The sequence below is a fragment of the Acinonyx jubatus genome, chromosome X (assembly GCF_027475565.1).
Source record: "Acinonyx jubatus isolate Ajub_Pintada_27869175 chromosome X, VMU_Ajub_asm_v1.0, whole genome shotgun sequence".
NCBI lineage: Eukaryota > Metazoa > Chordata > Mammalia > Carnivora > Felidae > Acinonyx > Acinonyx jubatus.
In genome coordinates, this window is record NC_069389.1 from 94,640,358 (window position 1) to 94,661,723 (window position 21,366).

At 50.2% G+C, this 21,366-nt stretch overlaps 1 protein-coding gene across 1 annotated transcript; it reads left to right on the forward strand.

Annotated features, from left to right (window-relative positions):
- Positions 1-15,422: 15,422 nt before the first annotated feature.
- On the forward strand, positions 15,423-20,540 carry CT47C1 (cancer/testis antigen family 47 member C1). The gene is made up of 4 exons (XM_053201598.1): positions 15,423-17,222; positions 17,637-18,107; positions 19,006-19,148; positions 20,207-20,540. Exons 1-3 carry the CDS (start codon positions 15,932-15,934, stop codon positions 19,104-19,106), a joined length of 1,863 nt encoding a protein of 620 aa, XP_053057573.1. The 5' UTR covers positions 15,423-15,931; the 3' UTR covers positions 19,107-19,148; positions 20,207-20,540.
- The last annotated feature ends 826 nt before the right edge of the window (positions 20,541-21,366 follow it).

The following is a 21,366-nucleotide window of genomic DNA, read 5'->3' on the forward strand; positions in this document are numbered from 1 at the left end:
GGCTCCACACTCAATGCAGAGCCTGACTCAGGGCTCGATCCCGCCAACAGGGAGATCACGACCTGAGCCAAAATCAAGAGTCGGATGCGTCAACGACCGAGCCACCCAGGTGCCCCAGCATATTATTATGTGTCCATAATTTATTGGACTACGGTCCGTAGTTCACCCAGATTTCTTTCATTTTTACCTACTGCCCTTTTTCTGTTCTAGGATCCCATTAGGATAGCATATCACAGTTAGTCATCATGCCTCCTTAGACTTGGCTGTGACAGTTTCTCAGACTCTCCTTGGTTTTGAAGATCCTTATAGTTTTGCGGCATCCTGGTCAGGTATTTTGTAGCCTGTCTCTCATTGGGATACACCTGATGGGTTTTTTTCTTAAAGTTTATTTATTTATTTTGAGAGAGACAGAGATAGTGCAAGTGGGGGAGGGGCAGAGAGAGAGGGAGACAGAGAATCCCCAGCAGGCTCCGTGCTGTCAGCACAGAGCCCGATGTGGGGCTTGAACTCACAAACCAGTCGATCATGACCTGAGCCGAAACCAAGAGCCACCCAGGTGCCCCTGATGGGTTTGTTTTTTTTTTCCACACAACGTTATGTCAAATGTGTTCAACGAAAAATTGAAAATAACCATAGCTTTATAATAAGTCTTGATATCATGGGGGGGTGGTAAATCCTGCATTTATCATTAGTATTATTATCAGTTGGTGTTATCCTGGCTACTCTTGGCCTTTTCTTTTTTAGTACAAATTTTACAATTAGCTTTTGAAGGAAAAATTTTGTTGGAATCGCATTGGGTTTACATCTGATTTGTTTTTGTTTTTGTTTTTCAAATGTTTGTTTATTTTGAGGGCAGAGGGAAGGGCAGAGAGAGAGAGGAAGAGAGAGAATCCCAATCAGGCTCTTCACTGTCAGCACAGAGCCTGACTAGGGGCTCGAACTCACGAACCAAGAGATCATGACCTGACCCGAAATCAAGAGTCGGATGTTTAACCGACTGAGCCACCAGGGCGCCCCACATCTGGTGTTTTTTACCATGAGCTTATAAAAGGGTGTGGGGAGAGGAAACCCACAGAGGTCAAGTGCCATTCTCATCACATCCTATCAAGGGTACACGCTATCAACGTAACTTATCGCTGTTGATGTTGACTTTGGTCACCTGGCTGGAGGGAGTGTTTATCAGCTGTCTTCACTGTAACATTACCCTTCCCCACCCTCCCTTTTCATACCACACTCTCTAGCACTATGCCCAGCCCACACTTGAACAGTGGGGAGCTTTGTGCCACCTCTCTAAGGGCAGAAGATCGACATACATTATTTGGAACCCTTCTGCATGGGAGATTTGTCTCTCTCCTCTCACATGTATTTATTTATTCGCTCACTTGTTTCTGTCAATGGGGACACATAGATATTTATTTTATACTTTGGGTTATAATCCAATACTAGCATTGCCTATTTGTTCCAGCTTTGTTCACTGGAAACTCTTTCAGATTGGCTCCTGTGTCCTTTCGTCGTGCCCCCATCGTTGGTTGGTTTTTTGTGTTGGCACAGAGCCTGCTTGGGATTCTCTCTCTCTCCCCTCTCCCTGCTTCTTCCTTGCTCATGCTCTGTCTCTCTCTCTCTCTCAAAAATAAATTAAAAAAACGTTAAAAAATTTAAAAAGAAAGAACTGGCTTTCTGTTAATAACTCATTAATGGGAGAAAGATAATACTAAGAACACCGAACATATTTCAAAAGTGTCTAACATCACGGCACAGAGACCTTCCTGTAACTATCGTTACAGTGAATGGGCTGCTTCTGTTCAAGTAGGAATCTAAATTTGAAGTTTCGGAGATAATTGGTACAGGAGCATGAATCTGAATTTGTTATTGTGGGTCTGTGATTTATTCCTAACTCAGGAAATACTATAACCAGTTTTAGAAAAAAAATCACTGTGTTATTAATTGAAAAGATGATGTATCCAAATGTTACAGAATATTTTTAAAAGAAAGTATGTTTAATAGCTATAATCAGAGTTACTTGCTTTAAAAATGTTAAAATTCGGGGCACCTGGGTGGCTCAGTCGGTTAAGCGTCCGACTTCGGCTCAGGTCATGATCTCGCGGTCTGTGAGTTCGAGCCCCGCGTCGGGCTCTGTGCTGACAGCTCAGAGCCTGGAGCCTGCTTCGGACTCTGTGTCTCCCTCTCTCTCTGCCCCTCCCCTACTCATGCTCTGTCTGTCTGCCTCTCTCTCTCTCTCTCAAAAATAAATAAATGTTAAAAAAAAAATTTTAAAAAAATGTTAAAATTCTCACGGCTCAAATTGGGGCACAGAATTTCCCAGTCTTATACAGGAATGTTCTTCCCAAGTCACAGTTTAATAATTACCATTAAGTGTATTTCAAACACTTGACATTCTAATCTTTTTTTTTTTAATGTTTATCTATTTATTTTCTGAGAGAGACAGAGGGAGCCTGACGCGGGGAGGGTCAAAGAGAGACAAAGAGAGAGAATCCCAAGCAAGCTTCATGCTGTCAGTGCAAAGCCTGACGCGGGGCTCATGACCTGAGCCAAAATCCAGAGTCGGACGCTTAACCAACTGAGCCACCCAGGCACCCCAACATTATTATCTTTTACATTTATTTATTTTTGAGAGACAGAGAGAGACAGAGCACAAGTGGGGGAGGGGCAGAGAGAGAGAAGGAGACACAGAATCTGAAACGGGCTCCAGGCTCCGAGCTGTCGGCACAGAGCCCGACGCGGGGCTCGAACTCACAAACCGTGAGATCGTGACCTGGGCCGAAGTCGGACGCTCAACCGGCTGAGCCACTCAGGCACCTCATGACACCCCATGATGAGTACCATACTGAAAAGAAATGACATTAGAGTTAAATGAAGTTAAAAAGTCAAATATGGAATATACATGCATAAAAAGAGAAATAGAACTTGACCCTACCTTTTTACAACCAAAGAAATCTATACAACCAAAACAATCTATAAAATGTGCAAAATATTTTGTCTTAGTTTTAGGAAGCATAAATCAACACTTACTATGTGATATGCTTTTCCCTGTACATTAAACGGAGTTTCCCTTAATGATACATTTTTCTGATTTTCAAAGTAATATATACTCATTCTCGAAAGTTAAAATTGGAACTTACAAAGAAGAAAATTAAAGTTACCCACAGCCCCACTACCCAGAAGCCATCATTACCTTTTCTAGTCTTTTTTCTTTGCATATATATTTGTAATCATTTAAAAAGCAAAATGGTCGGCGGGGGGTGGGTACACCTGGGTGGCTCAATCAGTTAAGCACGTGATGTTGGCTCAGGTCATGATCTCACGGTTTGCGGGTTCACAGCGCAGAGCCTGCTTCAAATTCTCTCTCCCCCTCTCTCTGCCCCTCCCCTGCTTGTGCTCTTTCTGTCTCAAAAATGAATAAACATTAAAACAATAAATAAAAAGGAAAAAAATGAAAAGGAAAACGAGAAGCATGCCGCATCTACAACGTAATAGAAGTGTCCTATACTTACAGGAGAAGCAAAACCCTAACAGTAGGAATTAATGCACCTTCCAGCGATACATTCACAAAGCCAATCACTCTTAACTGCATAGCCAAATAGGAACTGGTTTTCACAGTCGGCGGACATGTTAAGCAGTTCAAATGTTGTGGGACCATTTAGACATACATATTGGAACTGACAAACACACAACTCTTCCCTTTCTCTCTCATGAGGACTATAGCCCAAGAAACTGAAGATAAAAACATAGATCAAGAATGACATTAATAGTAAAAACACAGAGGCTGGGTGAATGATCAACAACCAAAAAATGTGGCATATAGCATACAGTGGAACACTATTCAGCCTCAAAAAAGGAAGGAAGGAAGGAAGGAAGGAAGGAAGGAAGGAAGGAAGGAAGAAAGATTGATTCTGCATTCGGCAGCAACACGGATGAACCTAGGGGACACTATGCTAAGTGAAATAAACCAGCCACAAAGACGGACACTGCATGATTCCACTTATATGAGGTATGTAAAATAGTCAATTTCGTACAAAGAGGGGCATGGTGGTTGCCAGGGGGCAGGGGGACATCGAGAAGTTGCTAATCAAGGGGCATAAGGTTTCCGTTAAGTAAGGCGAATAAACTGTGGAGATCGGGTGTGCAATATTGCACCTACAGTTGACAATAACGTATTCTACACTTAGCAAGTGAAGAAGGTAGATCCCGTGTTGAATTCTTATCACGATTAAATAAAAAAAATTAAAAAAAAAACTACAAAAATGATTGCAACAGCCAAGCTGGAGAGAAAAGTTTTCACTTTTGTTTCCCTTAAGATATGCCATCAGTATAACTAAAGCCCTCATTGTGGTAAGCACTGGGTACTGTGTGGATTTATTTATTTCTTTTTAAAGATTTTATTTTTAAGTAATGTCTATGCCCAACGTAGGGCTGAAACTTACAACCTCGAGATCAAGAGTCACATTCTCTTACCAGCTGAGCCCGCCAGGGTCCCTAAGATACAGAATTATTGAATCAATAGGTGGTACACCTGAAACGAATATGACATTGCATGTTAATTATACTTCAATCAAAAAAGGAAATAGGGGCACCTGGGTGGCTCAGTCGGTTGAGCGTCCAACTTCGGCTCAGGTCATGATCTCTGGTCTGTGAGTTCGAGCCCCGCGTTGGGCTCTGTGCTGACAGATCAGAGCCTGGAGCCTGCTTCCGATGCTGTGTCTCCCTCTCTCTCTCTGCCCCTCCCCTGCTCATGCTCTGTGTCTCTCTGTCTCTCAATAATAAATAAACGTTAAAAAAAAGGAAATAACACCCCGAAAAATAAAATTACACTGTCATCATCAGAAAGGCATTTTAAAAATCACACTGTATGGAATCCTGTGTATAATGTATTGAAAAAAATGAAACCACAGAGAACCGCACGGGGACAAAGTATATGAAATGTTATAAATAAAAATAAGCATATGACCACACACCTATCAGTGGGGGGGGGGGTGAGGGGGCAGGGGTTGGCAGATGTCAGCGATACAGAAATCCCCGCCCCCCCCCCCCCGGTAGCCCTTCAAATCAAAAGTTGCAGGCCTTTACATGCTTGTGATTCTATGATTTTTCCAAACGTGAGAAAACTGATATTTGATGAAAGGTGCAGAGAGCTGCTTGGCAACATTTCCCAGGAGAGCTGGGATCGCCATTAAAAGGGGACATTTCTAGCACATCCCAGGTTGGTTCCAGAGGTCCTAAGGGAGCGGTGTATGATCCCCTCAAAATTACTTATCCCGCTTCTCTTTATACAAAAAAATAAATCAAAGCGTAACATTCTTCTTCACCACCCCGCCCCAAAAGTCTTTGATCTAAGTTGTATTTTACCGTCCCCGGCTTCTTCCTCCACAAAGCTTTCCTAGACTCACCTGGCCCACTGGGAGCTCTTGCTGTTTGCATTCCTCCTGTATTTGTGCCACAAGTTCAGATGGCACTCAAAGAACCGTGTTAATTTAGCACCTTCTCCTGGGTCCATGTTCTTATTCTGTTTGTCAGTGAGGTGTGGTCTCCCCAATCAGCTTGTACCCTCCCCGAAAGAAAGATTAGTGTCAGGGCGCCTGGGTGGCTCGGTCGGTTCAGCGTCGGACTCTTGATTTTGGCTCAGGTCACCATCTCCCAGTTGGTGAGTTTGAGCCCCGAGTCTGGCTGTGGGCTGACGGCCTGCTTGGGATTCTCTCACTGCCCCTCCCCTGCTGGCGCGCACGCATGCGTGCGCTCAAAACAATTAAAACGGGCTTGGGGAAATCATAACCATAATGTCTCTGTCCCTATAAAGCATTTAAAAAAAAATAGAGGAGGGTTCTTGCGTGCACGTTAATTGCAATTTTCTCCTAATGTTAAGACCAGAAGCAAATCATGTTGGGCTCTGTATTTAACCAGCCTGAAGCTTGGCCCCATCTCCCCTGGGCCCATAGCCAGCGATTAGAGAAAACCCAGCCTCGGATGAATGTCTCGTTGGGAAGTGGAAAGGCGCTGTCCCCGGTGTTGGTGTAGGAACAAAACTGGGGCATGGTCAGGATAAAAGGAAAGCACTAGGCCCAGGGGATCATGGGGTTGTCATGTGTTGCTACCAACATTTCCGTCGTTCTGCCCTTCTGTCCCTGCAGCACCTGTGATTGTCCCTGTCGTTTCATTAACCACGCTGTGTCGCGTGCGGTGGGGCCGCTTTCGTTTCAGACGCTTTTTCGGTTGTTTGTGGGCATTTCTGAACTCCAACGGGGTGGTCGGTCTGCACCCATAGCCCTCACTCGTAGCGATAATGTCGATGTTCCCTAGCCACAGACTACCAGGAACACACATGCACTGATCGACCTGGGTTTATCTCTTGCTGCAGTGAGAGAGAACGGACACCGTGGAGAACTATAAGGCAGCTCAAGGAAGAGGTATTGGGCGCCTGGGTGGCTCCATCGGTTGAGCATCTGACTCTTGGTTTCGACTCAGGCCATGATCCCAGGGTCGTGGGGTCGAGCCCCGAGGCGGGCCCTGCGGGTAAAGTGTGAAACCTGCTTGGGATTCTTTCTCTCTCTCTCTCTCTCTCTCTCTCTGCCCCCTCTCCCCTGCTCGTGCTCTCTCTCCCTAAAAAAGAAAAAAAGAAAAGAAAAAAAGGAAGAGGTATCAATATGCCGTATGGTATTAGGATTCAAGCTTCGGTTGGGTGACTTGGGTGAAGGTCAAGGGCAACGGTGGTTCACTCCAGGCCGGGGGCTGTCTGAAAGCAGAACGATCCTGTGATTGGTATTATTTGTTATTGTTATTTCTGTACATTTTATCTGGGGTGGGGGAGGGCAGACGTAAGCCAAGCAGAAGCCACAATGGGTAGAGGAGCAGTGGTCACTCGTGTTATCCGAGAGACGGGGGGAGGGGCAGGGAGAGAGAGATTCAGCCATTTCTGTGGTTTGGACCGTATTCATATTTTGTCTGGGTTCAGACACTGAGGGGTAGTCTTGTTAGTCTTAGTTTGGTCTTGAACCATCATAGTTCTAGAGGTGCCTGGTCTGATACGGGTGTCCTGTGAAATTGTGTATGCTCAACAGCCCATCGAGCCCTAGTTTAGGGTCACTGCTGGTGCCGGGTCGGCTCCTTGCAACACCCAGGCTTGGCTGACCATATCAGGCTGGCTCCTGGATGCCAAGAGATGCTCTCCTCTTTCTCAGCTTAGTGTGTTTTCAGTATTTTTATTGACTCATTTTTTAATGGCTAGCTATTTTTGAAAGCGAGAGAGAGAGCGCGTGAACAGGGGAGGGACAGAGAGAGCCGAAGACAGAATCTGAGGCAGGCTCCGGGCTCCGAGCTGTCAGCACAGAGCCCGACTCGGGGCTCAGAGTCAGGAACCACGAGGTCGTGGCCCGAGCCGCAGTCGGACGCTCAACCGACTGAGCCCCCCCCAGCTCTTCCTTACGTGCATTTCAAATAACTCTGACCTCCCTGTCCACCCCACAGGCATTTCCGTCTGGCCTACCCCAAGTCCTGCCTCTTCCACGAAGCCATCTCTGACCGTTCCACTGCCAAAGACTCTCCCTCTGCTCCGATCTTGGCACCTGTGTTGTTTGCTCTATTTCGTGGGCCCTTTCGGGTTCTACCGAGACTGTCTGGCTCACTACCATGGCTTAGGGCCCAACACGACACGCAATCTGTGTGTGCGCTGGTAAGTGGCGGCAGGCAGTGTTAATGGCCGTTTACTGCGTGAGTCTTAACCTCTCCAACGGAACCTCCAGCTCCTTGAGAGCGGGAACTCTGTGCTGAGAGCTCACTGATGTCCCAGGCTCCCCTTTAAGGTTTTGTATTTAATACTCACAACAAGCCTGTGAAGTAAGTACTGCGATGATCTCCATTTGCAGATAAAGGCAAAACGCCTCTTCCTAGCCCTTTCTGTTACCCCTTCTGCCCCGTGCCCGTCCAGTATAGTCAGAGGCTGGCTCATGATGGACGGCAACAGGCAGGGAGTGGTTTTCTCCCCTAACACTCCTCACATATAACCCACTTTACGTAACACAGGTTCTTGAAAATAGGCATTCGTTTTCTAAATTTTTAAAAAATGTTTATTGATTTTTGAGGGAGGGAGACAGACAAGAGCGCGAGTGGGGGAGGGGCAGGGAGAGAGAGGAAAGTCTATGAACGTACTCTATGCCAAGGTAGATCAATGAGATTTGGCATGTAGTATCTCCTTAGACTCTCACGAGGCCACCCTGGTCCTCATTGTACAGGTAGGGAAACCAAGGCCCAGAGTGGCTCCCAGGAAAAGAGGAACACAGGATAAAGCAGTAAAAGAGGAGAGAAAGGAAAGTGGGGCTACGGATCCGATGCAATCCTATTAAAATCCCAATGGCATTTTTCGCGGAAACAGAATAAACAATCCTATAATACGCATGAAACTATAAAAGACCCCGGAGAGCCAAAGCAATCCTGAGAAAGAAAAGCGAAGCTGTAGGTATCGCACTTCCCGATCTCAAACTGTACTGCACACAGTGAACAGAACAATATGGTGCTGGCATAAAAGAGACACATGGACCATCGGAACAGAATCAAGACCCGGAAATAAACCCACCCATATATGGTCATATAATATTTGGCAAAGGAGCCAAGAATATTCAATCAGGAAAGGATAATTTTTTCGACAACAGTTACAGTAAAACCTTGCATTGCGAGTAACTTGCTCTTGCGAGTGTTCCGCAAGATGAGCAAACATTTCTAATAAATTTAACTTGATAAACGAGTGATGTCTTGCGATGTGAGTAGTATATGATGCCGAAGGTCACATGATCACAGCTGAGCCGATGGATCTTCTCTCTCTTTCTCTCTCTCTGTGGGATTGTGGATGGGTGATCCTCTCCCATGCTCAGATGCTCGGTCTCAGGCCACGGTGTTTGGCAGAAATCAGTGATTTTTCAGAACGCTGGAAGGTGCCCACAGCCCACACTAGTGTATTTTTTGTCACTTCAAAGCACCTCTGGACAGTCTTTTGCTTCTCCAGACAAGAGGAAGCATAGGAATGCTTTGCTTCATTCTAGGTCAGGCTGCCGGCAGATATAGCCCTTTCCTCTGCTGCCTTATTGCCAGTTACATTAAATACAGCATAGGACAAGAGTATTAACACTGTACTGTAGTCAACATCCGTGCGAGCGTCTACAATGGCCCCCATGCGGAACAAGATTCCATTGAGCCAATAGACAGCAGTGATTCCGTTAGTGATAGTGAAAGTCGTCCTACACAGTAACCCTCTTCTCTCTGGTCTCCCTGACACCAGCCACGAAAGTTTTCAAAGTGCAGGTTAATTTATTTTTCCTTATATTTTGCATTTTCTTTATTATTCTGTATTACATTACTGTATTATAATCATTTTTTTCAATATATGAAGTTTATTGTCAAATTGGTTTCCATACAACACCCAGTGCTCATCCCAAAAGTATAATCATTTTTATATGAATATTTTTGGGTTGTGAGATGAATCATCTGAATTTCCATCATTTCTTATGGGGAAATTCACTTTGATATAAGTGCTCTGGATGACAGGCATGTTTCCGGAACGAATTACACTCGCAAACCAAGGTTTCACTGTATTAGGAAAACTAGATATTCACATGCCAAAGAATGAAATTAGATCCCCTCCTTGACATTGGTCTTGGCAATGAGCTTTTGGATATGAACCAAAAGTACAAACGACAAAAGCAAAAATCAACAAGTGGGACCACGTCAAACCTTTCAGTGCGTCTGTGCTTCTGCACGGTAAAAGAAGCAATTGAGAAATGACAAGGTAACCGTCTGGGATGGGAGAAAGCATTTGAAAACCATCTGTCTGGTAAGGAGTTAATATTCAAAATACATAGGGAACTCATACAACTCAATAAAAACAGAAAGAAAAATCTAATTTAAAAGTGGGCAGAGGACCCGACTCGACATTTTGCCAGGGAAGACATACAAATGGCCAACAGGCACATGAAAAGATGCTCGACATCACCCATCATCAGAGAAATACAAATCAAAACCACAAGGAGATATCACCTCACACCCGTCAGAATGGCTCACATTCACAGCTCAGGCAACAACGGATGTTGGCGAGGATGCGGAGAAAGAGGAACCTTTTGCGTTGCTGGTGGGAATGCAAACTGGTGCAGCCACTCTGGAAAACAGGATGGAGGTTCGTCCAAAAATTAAAAAGAGAACTACCCTATGACCCAGCAATCCTACTTCTGGGTATATATCTGAAGAAGTAAAATCACCATCTCAAAGACATTCTGCACGCCTGTGTTCAGACCTGAAAATAACTAAGTGCCCATCGACAGATGAGCGGATAAAGACAATGTGGTATATATACAATGGAATATTATTTGGCCCTAAAAAAAACAAATAAGGACATCCTCCCGGCTGTGACAACACGAATGGATCTTAAGGGCATTATGCTAAGTGAAATGAGTCAGAGAGAGACAAATGACTGTATGATCTCACTTACGTGTGGAATCTAAAAAAGCTGAACTCATCAAGCGAGTAGAATGGTGATTACTGGGGAGCCGGGGGAAGGGCTGGGGAAATGGAAAGATGTTGGTCAAAGGGCACAAACTTTCAGTTTAAGATGAATACATTCTGTGGATCCAATATACAGCATGTATACATGGTCGGTTGAGTGTCTGACCCTTGATTTTGGCTCAGGTCATGATCCCAGGGTCGTGGGATTGAGCCCCGCATCGGGCTCCATGCTGAGCGTGGAGTCTGCTTAAGATTCTCTCTCTCTCTCTCTCTCTCTCTCCCTCTGCCCCTCTCCCCACACCCTGCTCTCTCTCGCTCTAAAATAAACAAACAAAAAACAATCCTGCATTATACGCTTGAAAGTCGCTGAGAGAGTATATCTTAAAGGTTTTTACTAGAAGACGTGGTAATTATGTGGCATGTTGGAAGTGTTAACTGTGTATGAAATCATCGCATTGGAGGCCTTGAAATTGCACAGTGTTATATTTCAATTGTATCTCGATAAAGCTGGGGGGGAGAAAGGGAAAGAGGTCCACCAGAGGTGAGAAAATGGTGGCTGAGCTTTGTGGGGGGCGCTTAGGAGAGGTGAGGGAAGCTTTAGGCGGGTGTCCTTTTATCGTGAACGTGGCAGAAGGAGTAATGACATCTGAGGTCCGAGTGGCCAAACAAACAAAAACGGAACAACAGCCACAAAACCCCCAAACCATAAAAAACCCAATTTGTCTTCTCCGCCTTGCAGCAAAGCGCAGCCTCTGCTCCAAAACACGGTCACACCTCTCCACCCAGTGGCAGCGTCTCGACACTGCACTTGGGCTGTCCTTCGGAGCCACCCAGACTGAATGGGACCTTGAAGCGGTGGCGAGGAGCGGCTGTGTTGCCCATACATTCTCTCCTCCGGCCCTTCCTTCCGTCGCAGCAACTGCCACCTCTCGGTGAGCGACTGTGCAGCCGGAGCTGAGACGTACGGTACTGCAGGAGACAAACCCGCCCTGCGCTCACGGGGCTTGTGGGCAGAACGACAGGCAAGCCAATGTCTACTTTGACCCGAGCTAAGTGCTCACTGGCACTTGGGGGGGTCGAGAGATCGAGTTCTTCCTCCAGACCGTCACGGCCCCACACCTGGGCACAGAGCTCCAAGGGCAGACCATGGGCTCCACCTCAGGGCACCATGGGCCTCAGCTGGGTACCCTTGTGCCGAGAGCAAGCCGTGCCATCTTACGTGGGACTAGAGGGTAAGGACCCTGCTTCAACTCTTCCCACGGCCCACGTCAAGCAGGTGGAACAGCACATGCGGGAGAGTATTTCGTGTGTTCTAGAAACCATGACACCAGTGGCAGGCAGAGGTCAGATCACGCAGGGCCTTATGGGGTAGAATAAGGGGTTAGTATCTCATTTGATCCACGAGAGGCCAGTGAAGGTAGTTAAGCAGGAGTGAAAGAATCTGGGAAATACACACACACACACACACACACACACACACACATAATTTTATTAATGTTTATTTACTTTTGAGAGAGAGAGAGTGCACAACCAGGAGAGAGGCAGAGCGAGAAGGGGGACAGAGGATCCGAAGCAGGCTCCGCGCTGACAGCAGAGTCTGGGGCTCGAAATCACGACCTGCGAGATCGTGACCTGAGCTGAAGTCAGACGCTTAACTGACTGAGCCAGCCGGGCACCCCTTATATATTTTAAAATCACGCTGGTTGCTGTGCACAGGATCTACTGGAGGGAGCACGCTGAGCCCTCCAATACTAGTGACCTTAATTACTTCTGCAACCTTAGTTCCCCTTTGCCATGTCATCTAGCATAGTCCCAGGCTGCCAGGGATTAGGGTGTGGATGTGTTTGCAGGGGCCAACATTCTGCCTACCAAAGAGCGATTATAACAAAAGCCAGTGGGTGGACGCTAAGCTGGGTAAGGGGGCAAATGGAGAAAACGGTAGGCACACGAAGAGGGAGAGACTGGGATGGAAAACGGACTGGAGAAGTATCTGACGGGACTGAAAAACTGGAACTAGAGTAGAAGTCATTTAAATGGCAGTTTCCGGTGATAAAAACAAACAAACAGGCTAGCGTAGGATCGTATCCCGGAGATGAATGTGTGACGTAAGGTTGTAGAAAAGTCCAGATAAGGAAGTCATGGAGGTGAAAGTCCAGGGTGAAGAATAAGTGGCCCATGTGGATGTTAGGATCACCAAGGATGCTGAATGAGCTTCAGTTTAGGGAGGACAACTGAATCTGGGAGGGTGAGACCTAAACCCCACAAGCCAGGCGAGCCTTCGAGTGGAGAAGAGCCTCCGGCCGTGTCAGCTCGCCCAGGACCAGGGCCCGGCAGGGCAGCGGTTCCTGCTTGACGGGAAGGGAGGAGCCCCCACATCCCAGCCCTCTCCCAGGGGCTGGGCTCCAGGTCACAGGCCTGTGCAGGGACCCCGTTGGGACGGGGGAGGCAAGGTCAAGTCCCCAGAGGCCGGCGCTCCTGGAGGTCCCCTGCCCCTCCCAGGGCTTCTGTGAACAGAGGGGGTGCTGGCCTGGAGCACCTTCACCTGAGGGCTTCAGGCTCCCGTCAGGAGACGGCACTCCCGTGCGGGTGCTTCTCTTTGGCGAGCACCCACAGCCCAGTCTGGCTGTGACACGGTGGACGAGGACGCCGGTGACAGGCGGAGTCGTTCCCTGCGTGGGGCGCGGGCAGGGTCTGTCCTGGGGGCCGTAACCCCTCACTGTACCCAGCATCACGGCCCTACGGGCCCCACACCGGCCACAAGGGCAGAAACCTCACGGGAGGCCAGGGGGGAGAGGATCCAGAGCAAAGAAGAGGGGGTGAGGCCCTCTGCAGACAGCCCAGCCCTCAGCAGGTAGAAGAGAGACGCCATTGATGGTGGCAGTGACTACAAAGCTCTTGGGATTCAGTCAACAAACGTTTGTCAGACACCTGCCTGTGCAAAGACACCAAGGCTGTTACAATCTCGAAGGTCCGGACGTTCCCCCTCAACGGCCTGTGCTTTCAAAGGGGAGCTAAACAGTGTCTACACGGGGCACTGTAATTCAGGAGAGGCTGTGGGGGCGGGGGCGGGGCGGGGAGCAGGCACAGAAAAGAAGGCCGCCTGGAGGCGGTGAGTTTTGGACCAGGCTGTAAAGGAAACCTCTGGATTGGTCTTTGGGGAGTGTCCCTTGCCATGCCTGACATTAGATAGAGACTCCTTCAAGCTGTTGGGGCCTTGGGGCCTACCCCCTGTCCCACCCTGACCCTGGTGACAGGTCTGCCAATGGAGAGGACTTGGCCACTTCTGTTGATCGACAGGGGGAGTTGAGTGGGCAAAAAGGATACCTTTCCCCAAGGAAATCTGAAATCCTGGGTTGTGCTAATTTCCTGGCTTGGAGAAGATCAGACATCGTGGGTGGCTGGCTAGAGATGGAGGTCAGGCACCAGCTACAGGGGTCAGAGATAGGGATTCTGACCCCCTAGATGGGTTTGCACCCCTGGGAAGCCTCAGGAAGATGACTGAGTCCCTAGACTGTCCCAAGGACTTCTTGGGCCACATACTTGTCATGAAGAGAGCCTCAATGTCGGAGCTGGGAGGACACTCTCCCCCAGCTTTGCTTCGGGTATTTGCTGAACGCACATCTGCCCAGCTTTTTCCTGTCTCCGTTGTTTGCTGGCGTTAATTATTCTCCCCCCCCCCCCACCCTTCGCAGACTCGGAGCCAACCCCAACCACCTGGGGGATGGTTTGTTGCCACCGTAAAAGGGCCGTCTCTTCCAGGGTCCTCCTCACTCCTGTCATTTCACAGCCCTAGGTTTTCATTAACAGCAGCCCACCCTATGGCATCCCTAGTGCCCTGGTCCTCTGCTCTGGGCAGAGAAGAGGTTCCAGGTGCCCACTTCTTCACCGGAGACTTCACGATCAATGGTAGGTCCTCATCTCATGTTTCGACCGCGCTGATGAGTAAAGGAGCCAACCAGAGAGGATATGACTGAGTATAAACAGAGTCTTGGCAAACATATCAGAACACCGACACTGGGAGGGCCTGGCTTCCAGAGGTCTTAGCCAAACCCCCTAGAGGGGCGCAGGAGTGATGCAAGTCTCTGGGATGGGGACCATGGACAGGTCCGCCGTCTTTGTGTCTCATGTGTCAAACCAGAACAGGTACAAATGAGAGTTCCAGTGAGACACAGCGCTGGTACATTGGAAGGTACCCAATACATCGATGTGTAAATGCATGATTTAATGAATACAGCTGATCAGTTTGGGTAGGAGGTGAGGAGGCCGGGAGGCACTGTGCTAGGTGAGAGGGGACGGGGTGGCCCACAGAGGGCCTCCAGAAGCCAGACCTCTGGAAGCCAGGCCCTCCCAGTGTCAGTGCTCTGCCACTCTGCCCATGCTGGAGCCATTTCATTCCCTAGACAGGTACACACACGCACACACACGCGCACACACACACACGTGCCCACACACATCTCTTGTACTATTGATGCTGTTTCCTTTACCTACAGTGACCTCCCTCCTTATCCCTTCCTTGCTATCCTTCCTTACTAGGTAATCTAAGGATCTTTCAGAATCCAGGTGCAATGCTTCCTGTTGAGCACTTTCTCAGGCCCCAATCTCTTCCCCTCGCCCTGGCCACTTAAGCATTCTTTCTCCCGTATCGCCATAGCACTTTGTGTTTATCCCTGGTTTAGCACTTGTCACCTGTGTCATCGGTGTCCAAGTGTCTGTTGCCTCTCTAGACCGTGAGTCCTAGGCATCTGTGAATGGGGACTCACTAGTGTAACTCTACAACACTGTGAACCCCGATTAAACAAAATGTTATTCTCCCAAAAGAACTCCATTCTTCTCATTAATAGGCCTTTATGATACAAAAAAAAACTGTATGCAATTTGTTATTATATTTTTTTAAGCTTATTTATTTGAGAGAGAGAGTGCACAAACAGGGGAGGGTCAGAGAGAAAGGGAGAGAGGGAGAGAATCCCAGGCAGGCTCTGAGCAGAGCCGGACCTGGGGCTTGATCTCACCAATTGTGAGGTCATGACCTCAACTGTGATCAAGAGTCACCCGCTTAACCCACTGAGCCACCCAGGCACCCCAGTTACTATTATATTTTTAATTTCAACAATCAAATATTTGTGGAAATGTGTTTTTTGTCTTGTTATGTAAGTACCTACATAATGGTCCCGATTTCACCTGTGAGCTTCCCCAAACCCAAATGTTTCCTCTCTGCCCTTTACAGAAGGAGTTTCCCCAACCTAGGTGGTCCACATTGGACCACTACAGTTTTTCAGACAATGGTAAAACTTAAAGGACAGGAGTTGCGCAGACCCGAAAGTAATGGCAAGACCCTCAGGCCTCAAAGAACAAACAGGGACGTAAGTGGGAGCAACCCCTAGGGGCCTCGGTCATTCATTGGACGCCGAGCACGTCACTCTTTGCGTCTGGACGAATGAGGGTGGAGCTCAAGAGGAGGGCACGTGGCCCATTGTTGACGCCTCTGGCCCCGCCCACCGTCCTCCGGCGGGTGGATTCTCACCGGCCGTGGCCAGCGTCGCCCGAGGGGAGGCCTGGGTGGGCCGCTCCCCACAACCGCCCCCTGCCCTTCCCGTCCGGGGCCTCCTCGGGCACCGCCACCGACTGCTGTCCCCCTCGGCGGCCACCTCACGCCGGGCCCCGTTGCCCTCGGCCTCCTGTCGGCGGCAGCGGGCTAGGCGGCCACCACCTTCGCCTCCGGCGTCGCCGCAGCCCTGTCTGTCGCCTCCCCGGTGAGGTACTCCCTGGTGCCATGTCCGCCTCCGGAGATGGAGGCCAGGATCCGGGGGGCCAGGAGAGCCCCATGGATGAGGATGAGGCGGGGGCCCCGGCGGCCGGAGGGGGCAACGAGGTGGCCGGCGGCGAGGCGGGGGCCGGCAGTGATGGAGTAGCCAGGGGCGATGAGGTGGCCGCTGGAGACGAAGCGGTCGGTGGCGACGGGGTGGCCGGAGACAGAGAACAGGTGGCTGGAGACGGAGAGGCAGTGGCCGGAGATGGAGACTGGGAGGCCGGAGACGAGGACAGAGTGGCGGGCGGAGATCGGGTGGCCGGAGATGGAGACTGGGAGGCCGAAGACGAAGACAGAGTGGCCGGCGGGGATTGGGTGGTTGAGGGTGGAGTGGCCGGCGGAGAATGGGTGGCCGGAGATGGAGACTGGGAGGCCGGAGACGAAGACAGAGTGGCCGGCGGGGATTGGGTGGTTGAGGGTGGAGTGGCCGGCGGAGAATGGGTGGCCGGAGGTGGAGACGGAGCGGCCGGCGGAAACTGGGGGGCCGGAGATGGAGAGGCCGGCGGAGACGGGGTGGCCGGAAACGAAGAGGCCGGCGGAGACTGGGTGGTCGGAGCAGGAGTGGCCGGTGGAAACGAGGTGGCCAGAGGTGGAGACGGAGGGGCCGGAGGCGGAGACGGAGGGGCCGGAGGCGGAGGCGGAGATGGAGACGGAGACGGAGGGGCCGGAGGCGGAGACGTGGTGGCCATGGGCAACAGAGTGGCCGGAGGCGGAGTGGCCGGAGGCGGAGATGGAGTGGCTGGAGACGGAGTGGTTGGTGGTGGAGACATGATGGCCATGGGCGACAGAGCGGCCGGCGGCGGAGACGGAGCGGCCGATGGCGGAGACGGAGTGGCCGGTGGTGGAGACATGATGGCCATGGGCAACAGAGTGGCCGGCGGCGGAGACGGAGCGGCCAATGGCGGAGACGGAGCGGCCGGTGGCGGAGACGGAGCGGCCGATGGCGGAGACGGAGCGGCCGATGGCGGAGACGGAGCGGCCGGTGGCGGAGACGGAGCGGCCGATGGCGGAGACGGAGCGGCCGGTGGCGGAGACGGAGCGGCCGATGGCGGAGACGGAGCGGCCGGTGGCGGAGACGGAGCGGCCGATGACGGAGACGGAGCGGCCGGTGGCGGAGACGGAGCGGCCGGTGGCGGAGACGGAGCGGCCGATGGCGGAGACGGAGCGGCCGGTGGCGGAGACGGAGCGGCCGGTGGCGGAGACGGAGCGGCCGGTGGCGGAGACGGAGCGGCCGGTGGCGGAGACGGAGCGGCCGATGGCGGAGACGGAGCGGCCGGTGGCGGAGACGGAGCGGCCGGTGGCGGAGACGGAGCGGCCGATGACGGAGACGGAGCGGCCGGTGGCGGAGACGGAGCGGCCGGGGACTCCGGGCCCCACCCTGCCGAGGCTGCCGTTTTGGCCGCGCCTGCGGAAGGCCTCGGGGAGGAGGCGGTGGGCCCCGAGGGCGGGAACGCCTTCGAGGCCGGCGAGGACTCGGACTTCGGGCCGGCAGACGAGGACGAGGCGGAAGAGCCGGAGGCCGCCGGGGACGTAATTGTGGACGCCCACCATTTCCCAATGGTGGGCTTCCGCTTTACGTTCATGGACCTGGTGCATTCACTGCTACACCTCGTCCACTACAACAACCACATCCTCGTGCGGTCCCGGCCTCTGCAGCTCAACGTTCCCCCTGCGCCCCCAGCGGCGACCGCGGCCCACGAGGCCCAGGGCTCGTCGGCGTCGGCGGCGTCGTCGTCGTCGTCGTCGGAGGCTACCTGGGAGACCGCGGAGGAGCCTGACAAGGAGGAGCCGGCGGCCACTGAGGGTAAGGGGGACCCGCGCGTCCCAGGGGCCGGGGCTGTGGGCGGTTGCGGGCGTCCGGGCACAGAAGCCGAGGTTGGGGGCGCCCCCAGACTGAAGGCCGAGGGCCCGGGTGGGAGCCCCGTGCCGTAGCTACCAGTGGCTTTGAGAAGGAAACGTGCCGCCGCCTTCTGGCAGCCGCGGCTAAGACAGCCGAAGGCCGCGGGGTAGGTGGAGGTCTGCACGGGGTAGGTGCAGGTGCAGGAGGGTGGGAGGACGTGCAGGAGGGCGGGAGGGGCTGTGCGGGTCAGCGCAGGTGGGGGTGCAGGGGGTGGAAGGGGTCTGCAGTTCAGCGGTGTACAAGGGGTGGGAGGGGTGCGCAGGAGGGCGAGAGGGGGTGGAGCCAGAAGGAACAGAGCGAGCCAGGGGCACACGTCATTTTTGTCCACGGCTGTTAAAAATGCCAAGTTTTAGAACGTTCATCCCCAATCATTATGAACTGACGTGGGAGCACTTGGGAAAACTGAAATATTCAGGCATTGAGGGACTAATGAGCTTCATGGGAGAAGTTGGAGTTGAGGCAAAACATGGTTGCAAGAAATCTCTGACAAGAACACACACAATGCAGCAGACACTGATGATTCTGATCCCTTCTTCTCCGGAGGGCCAGTTATAATAGCAGCACAGGGTGGCAGCGTGACTGGAAAGAAAGAATGTCACTGTGAAAGGGACCAAGCAGCAGAAGGGTGAGGGCCATGGAAGGGCTGTATCAACCAGGAGGAAGGGCCCCAGCTCTTCTCTTAGTTCCTTGTATCCTCCCGCTTCTCCTGCGGGGACTCTACTAGATGTCACTCTTCCTTATGCATCACGGTATTTCTTCCTGTGAATGTCTGCTCCAAAGTCTGTATTATTCTTCACCAAAGGAACGACAAACTATCAGCAGGAAAACTCTGATAAGGAGGCGCAGGTCTCGGAGAGCGGGGAAGAAGAGACGTTTAACAAACAACAAGAAGGATCTCACTGAAAAGCATTTGGACCCACCACAGAACAGGCCCAAAAAATCCAGGTATCCGTATAGCTCCACCTATCACCCAACCATTCCTGACATTTCCCTGTTACTGACCGGTTTTTTTTTTTTTTTCTTAATTCTCCCAATAAATTAAGAAGTTTGTTTAAAATGAATTCAGACATTCAGTTTTACCTACTTAGAATGTTAACACAACACTCAGGTACCTAGTAATAGAAATCACAGTATATGTTGACATCTATTTCGTGGCTCCTCATTCGTTCTTGTGAGCTCTTTTGTCCTCTACCTATAAGACTACTAACAAATGGTAAACATATCAGTAACTGAGACCAGTCTTTGTTTAGAAAACAGCCGAAGCAGCAGCTAAAGTGGCTGGGCTGTTTCCTACTTGGGCATTCATTACTTGGCCATGGAAATGTCTCCCCTTGTACTAACTAGGAGACTATACCCTTTCGAATGTGATTACATGCAAATGGCAAAAAGTTCAGAATTTCAAGTAGGACTGCATTTAATGATTAATACCTAAGTATTCAGGTGTGGACTTTTGTATTTTATGTGACAGTCCAAAGAAACTTAGTCATAGTATGGCTATTACTTATCACTGAATTGGTAATTAAGTCTTGAAGTATATCTGGTCTTTGATGAATATATTTAAATGATTAACATTTGATTTTTTTTTTTTTTTTGCATTTTCAAAGCTGTGTATTTTACAATAACAGCCTGTTTCTCGTATGGTAGATATGGAGAATCAAGGGTCTGGGAGGGTAAGGGAGTATCGTTTGTGGAATCAGCATAGGCTTTTAAGGTGAAGAGATTTTCTTAAATCCCAGAATCCTCTCGAGGGAAAGAAAAAAGCATTGATGGTATTAGGCAAGAGGGAGGCCAGGTTGGTAGGAGCACGTGATTGAAGCCATGGGCCGCACGAGCACCCCCAGGCACAAGGGTGCAGGTTACAAGAGGAAACTGTGTTCTCTCCTTGTTGACAAATAGCCCACGGACGTAGCAGGTATATATAGGGCTGTTTTCATAGGTTTGGAAAGTCACCGTTGGTGGTTACGGCTCTATGATTGCTAATTTTCTCTCATTTCATCCTGCAGCTGGGAGGAACAAAAGGAGATGAAGAAAGAAGAAAGAACCTGTTCATTGTTTCTGGTTTCTCATTTTCTAGAAGCGCATGGGAATTTTATTAACACTGACGTCATTCCAAACCGCATCCCCCCAAAGAGTGATATCCAATGAAATCTGCCTTTTCTGTTACACTTGACAGATACGTTTGACAGCATGTGTTCTCATCAAAAATAAGTTTGTTTTAAAGTAATAAACTGGAAGGAAGGCAGATTTTATTTAGAGAAATCATTTTAACTCCAATCTCTCTTTTACCTCTTTGTTTTGACACACCATGCCTTCATTAAAAGGTATCACTGCCTACCATTTGATGAGCCTGTTTTAAATTATTTTATCATGGCCCCAAATAAATTAAAATGTCAAGGTGAAAACAACTTTTGTAAAGAGGGAGATGGAGGTCAGGTCTTTAGAGCTACGCGGCTCACTGTGTCAGGAACTAGCCGCATGTGGCTACTGAAACACGCCCGGTCTCATTTGAGACGCACTGTTAGGCATAAAAAGGACACAACTCACTGATAATTTTATACTGATTACATATTGAAACGATACCAAATTGAGTTAAAATGTACTACTGAAATTAATTGTGCCCACTTCTTTTTACTTCTTAACGTGGCTACTAGAAAAAGTGACACACGTGAGTTGCATCGTAATGTCTATTAGCTCTGCTCTAGAGTGTGGTTTGGAAGGAAACCTGGTGGATGGCCCAGCTGGTCTGCAGGCCACATGGTGCTGCTGGGCCTCGACCCAGACACTGATTTAGAGGGTGGTTCTCAAAGTTTGGGCCCCACGACAGCCTCATCAGCACCAGCCAGGAATTCTTAGGTTCCACCCAAGACCTGCTGAATCGGAACCTCCGAGGGCAGGCCCCGAAATGGGTGCTTTCACAAGCTCTTCAGGGGATTCTGATGCAGCTACGGTTTCAGAAGCACTGCTTCAGAGGCACAGGGGAAGATGAGACTCACCTATGGTAGAACCAGCCTTAATTCACTGGCTTGGGACTTGCAGGTCAACTGAACAGGATGGCAAGGGCTGGACTGGGGAGGGGGCCAGAACCCACAGGGGCTGAGACACAGAAGGGCTCACATTGGGTGATGGCAGAAAACTGCAGAAATAAAAAAGCTGATTCCAGAAG

Coding starts and splice junctions, on each gene's coding strand:
- CT47C1 (XM_053201598.1), top strand. CDS start 15,932: ATGAGGGTGGAGCTCAAGAGGAGGGCACGTGGCCCATTGTTGACGCCT. Junction 17,223..17,636: donor TGGCGGAGACGGAGCGGCCG/GTGGCGGAGACG, acceptor ACGGAGACGGAG/CGGCCGGTGGCGGAGACGGA. Junction 18,108..19,005: donor GGAGCCGGCGGCCACTGAGG/GTAAGGGGGACC, acceptor TCTTCACCAAAG/GAACGACAAACTATCAGCAG.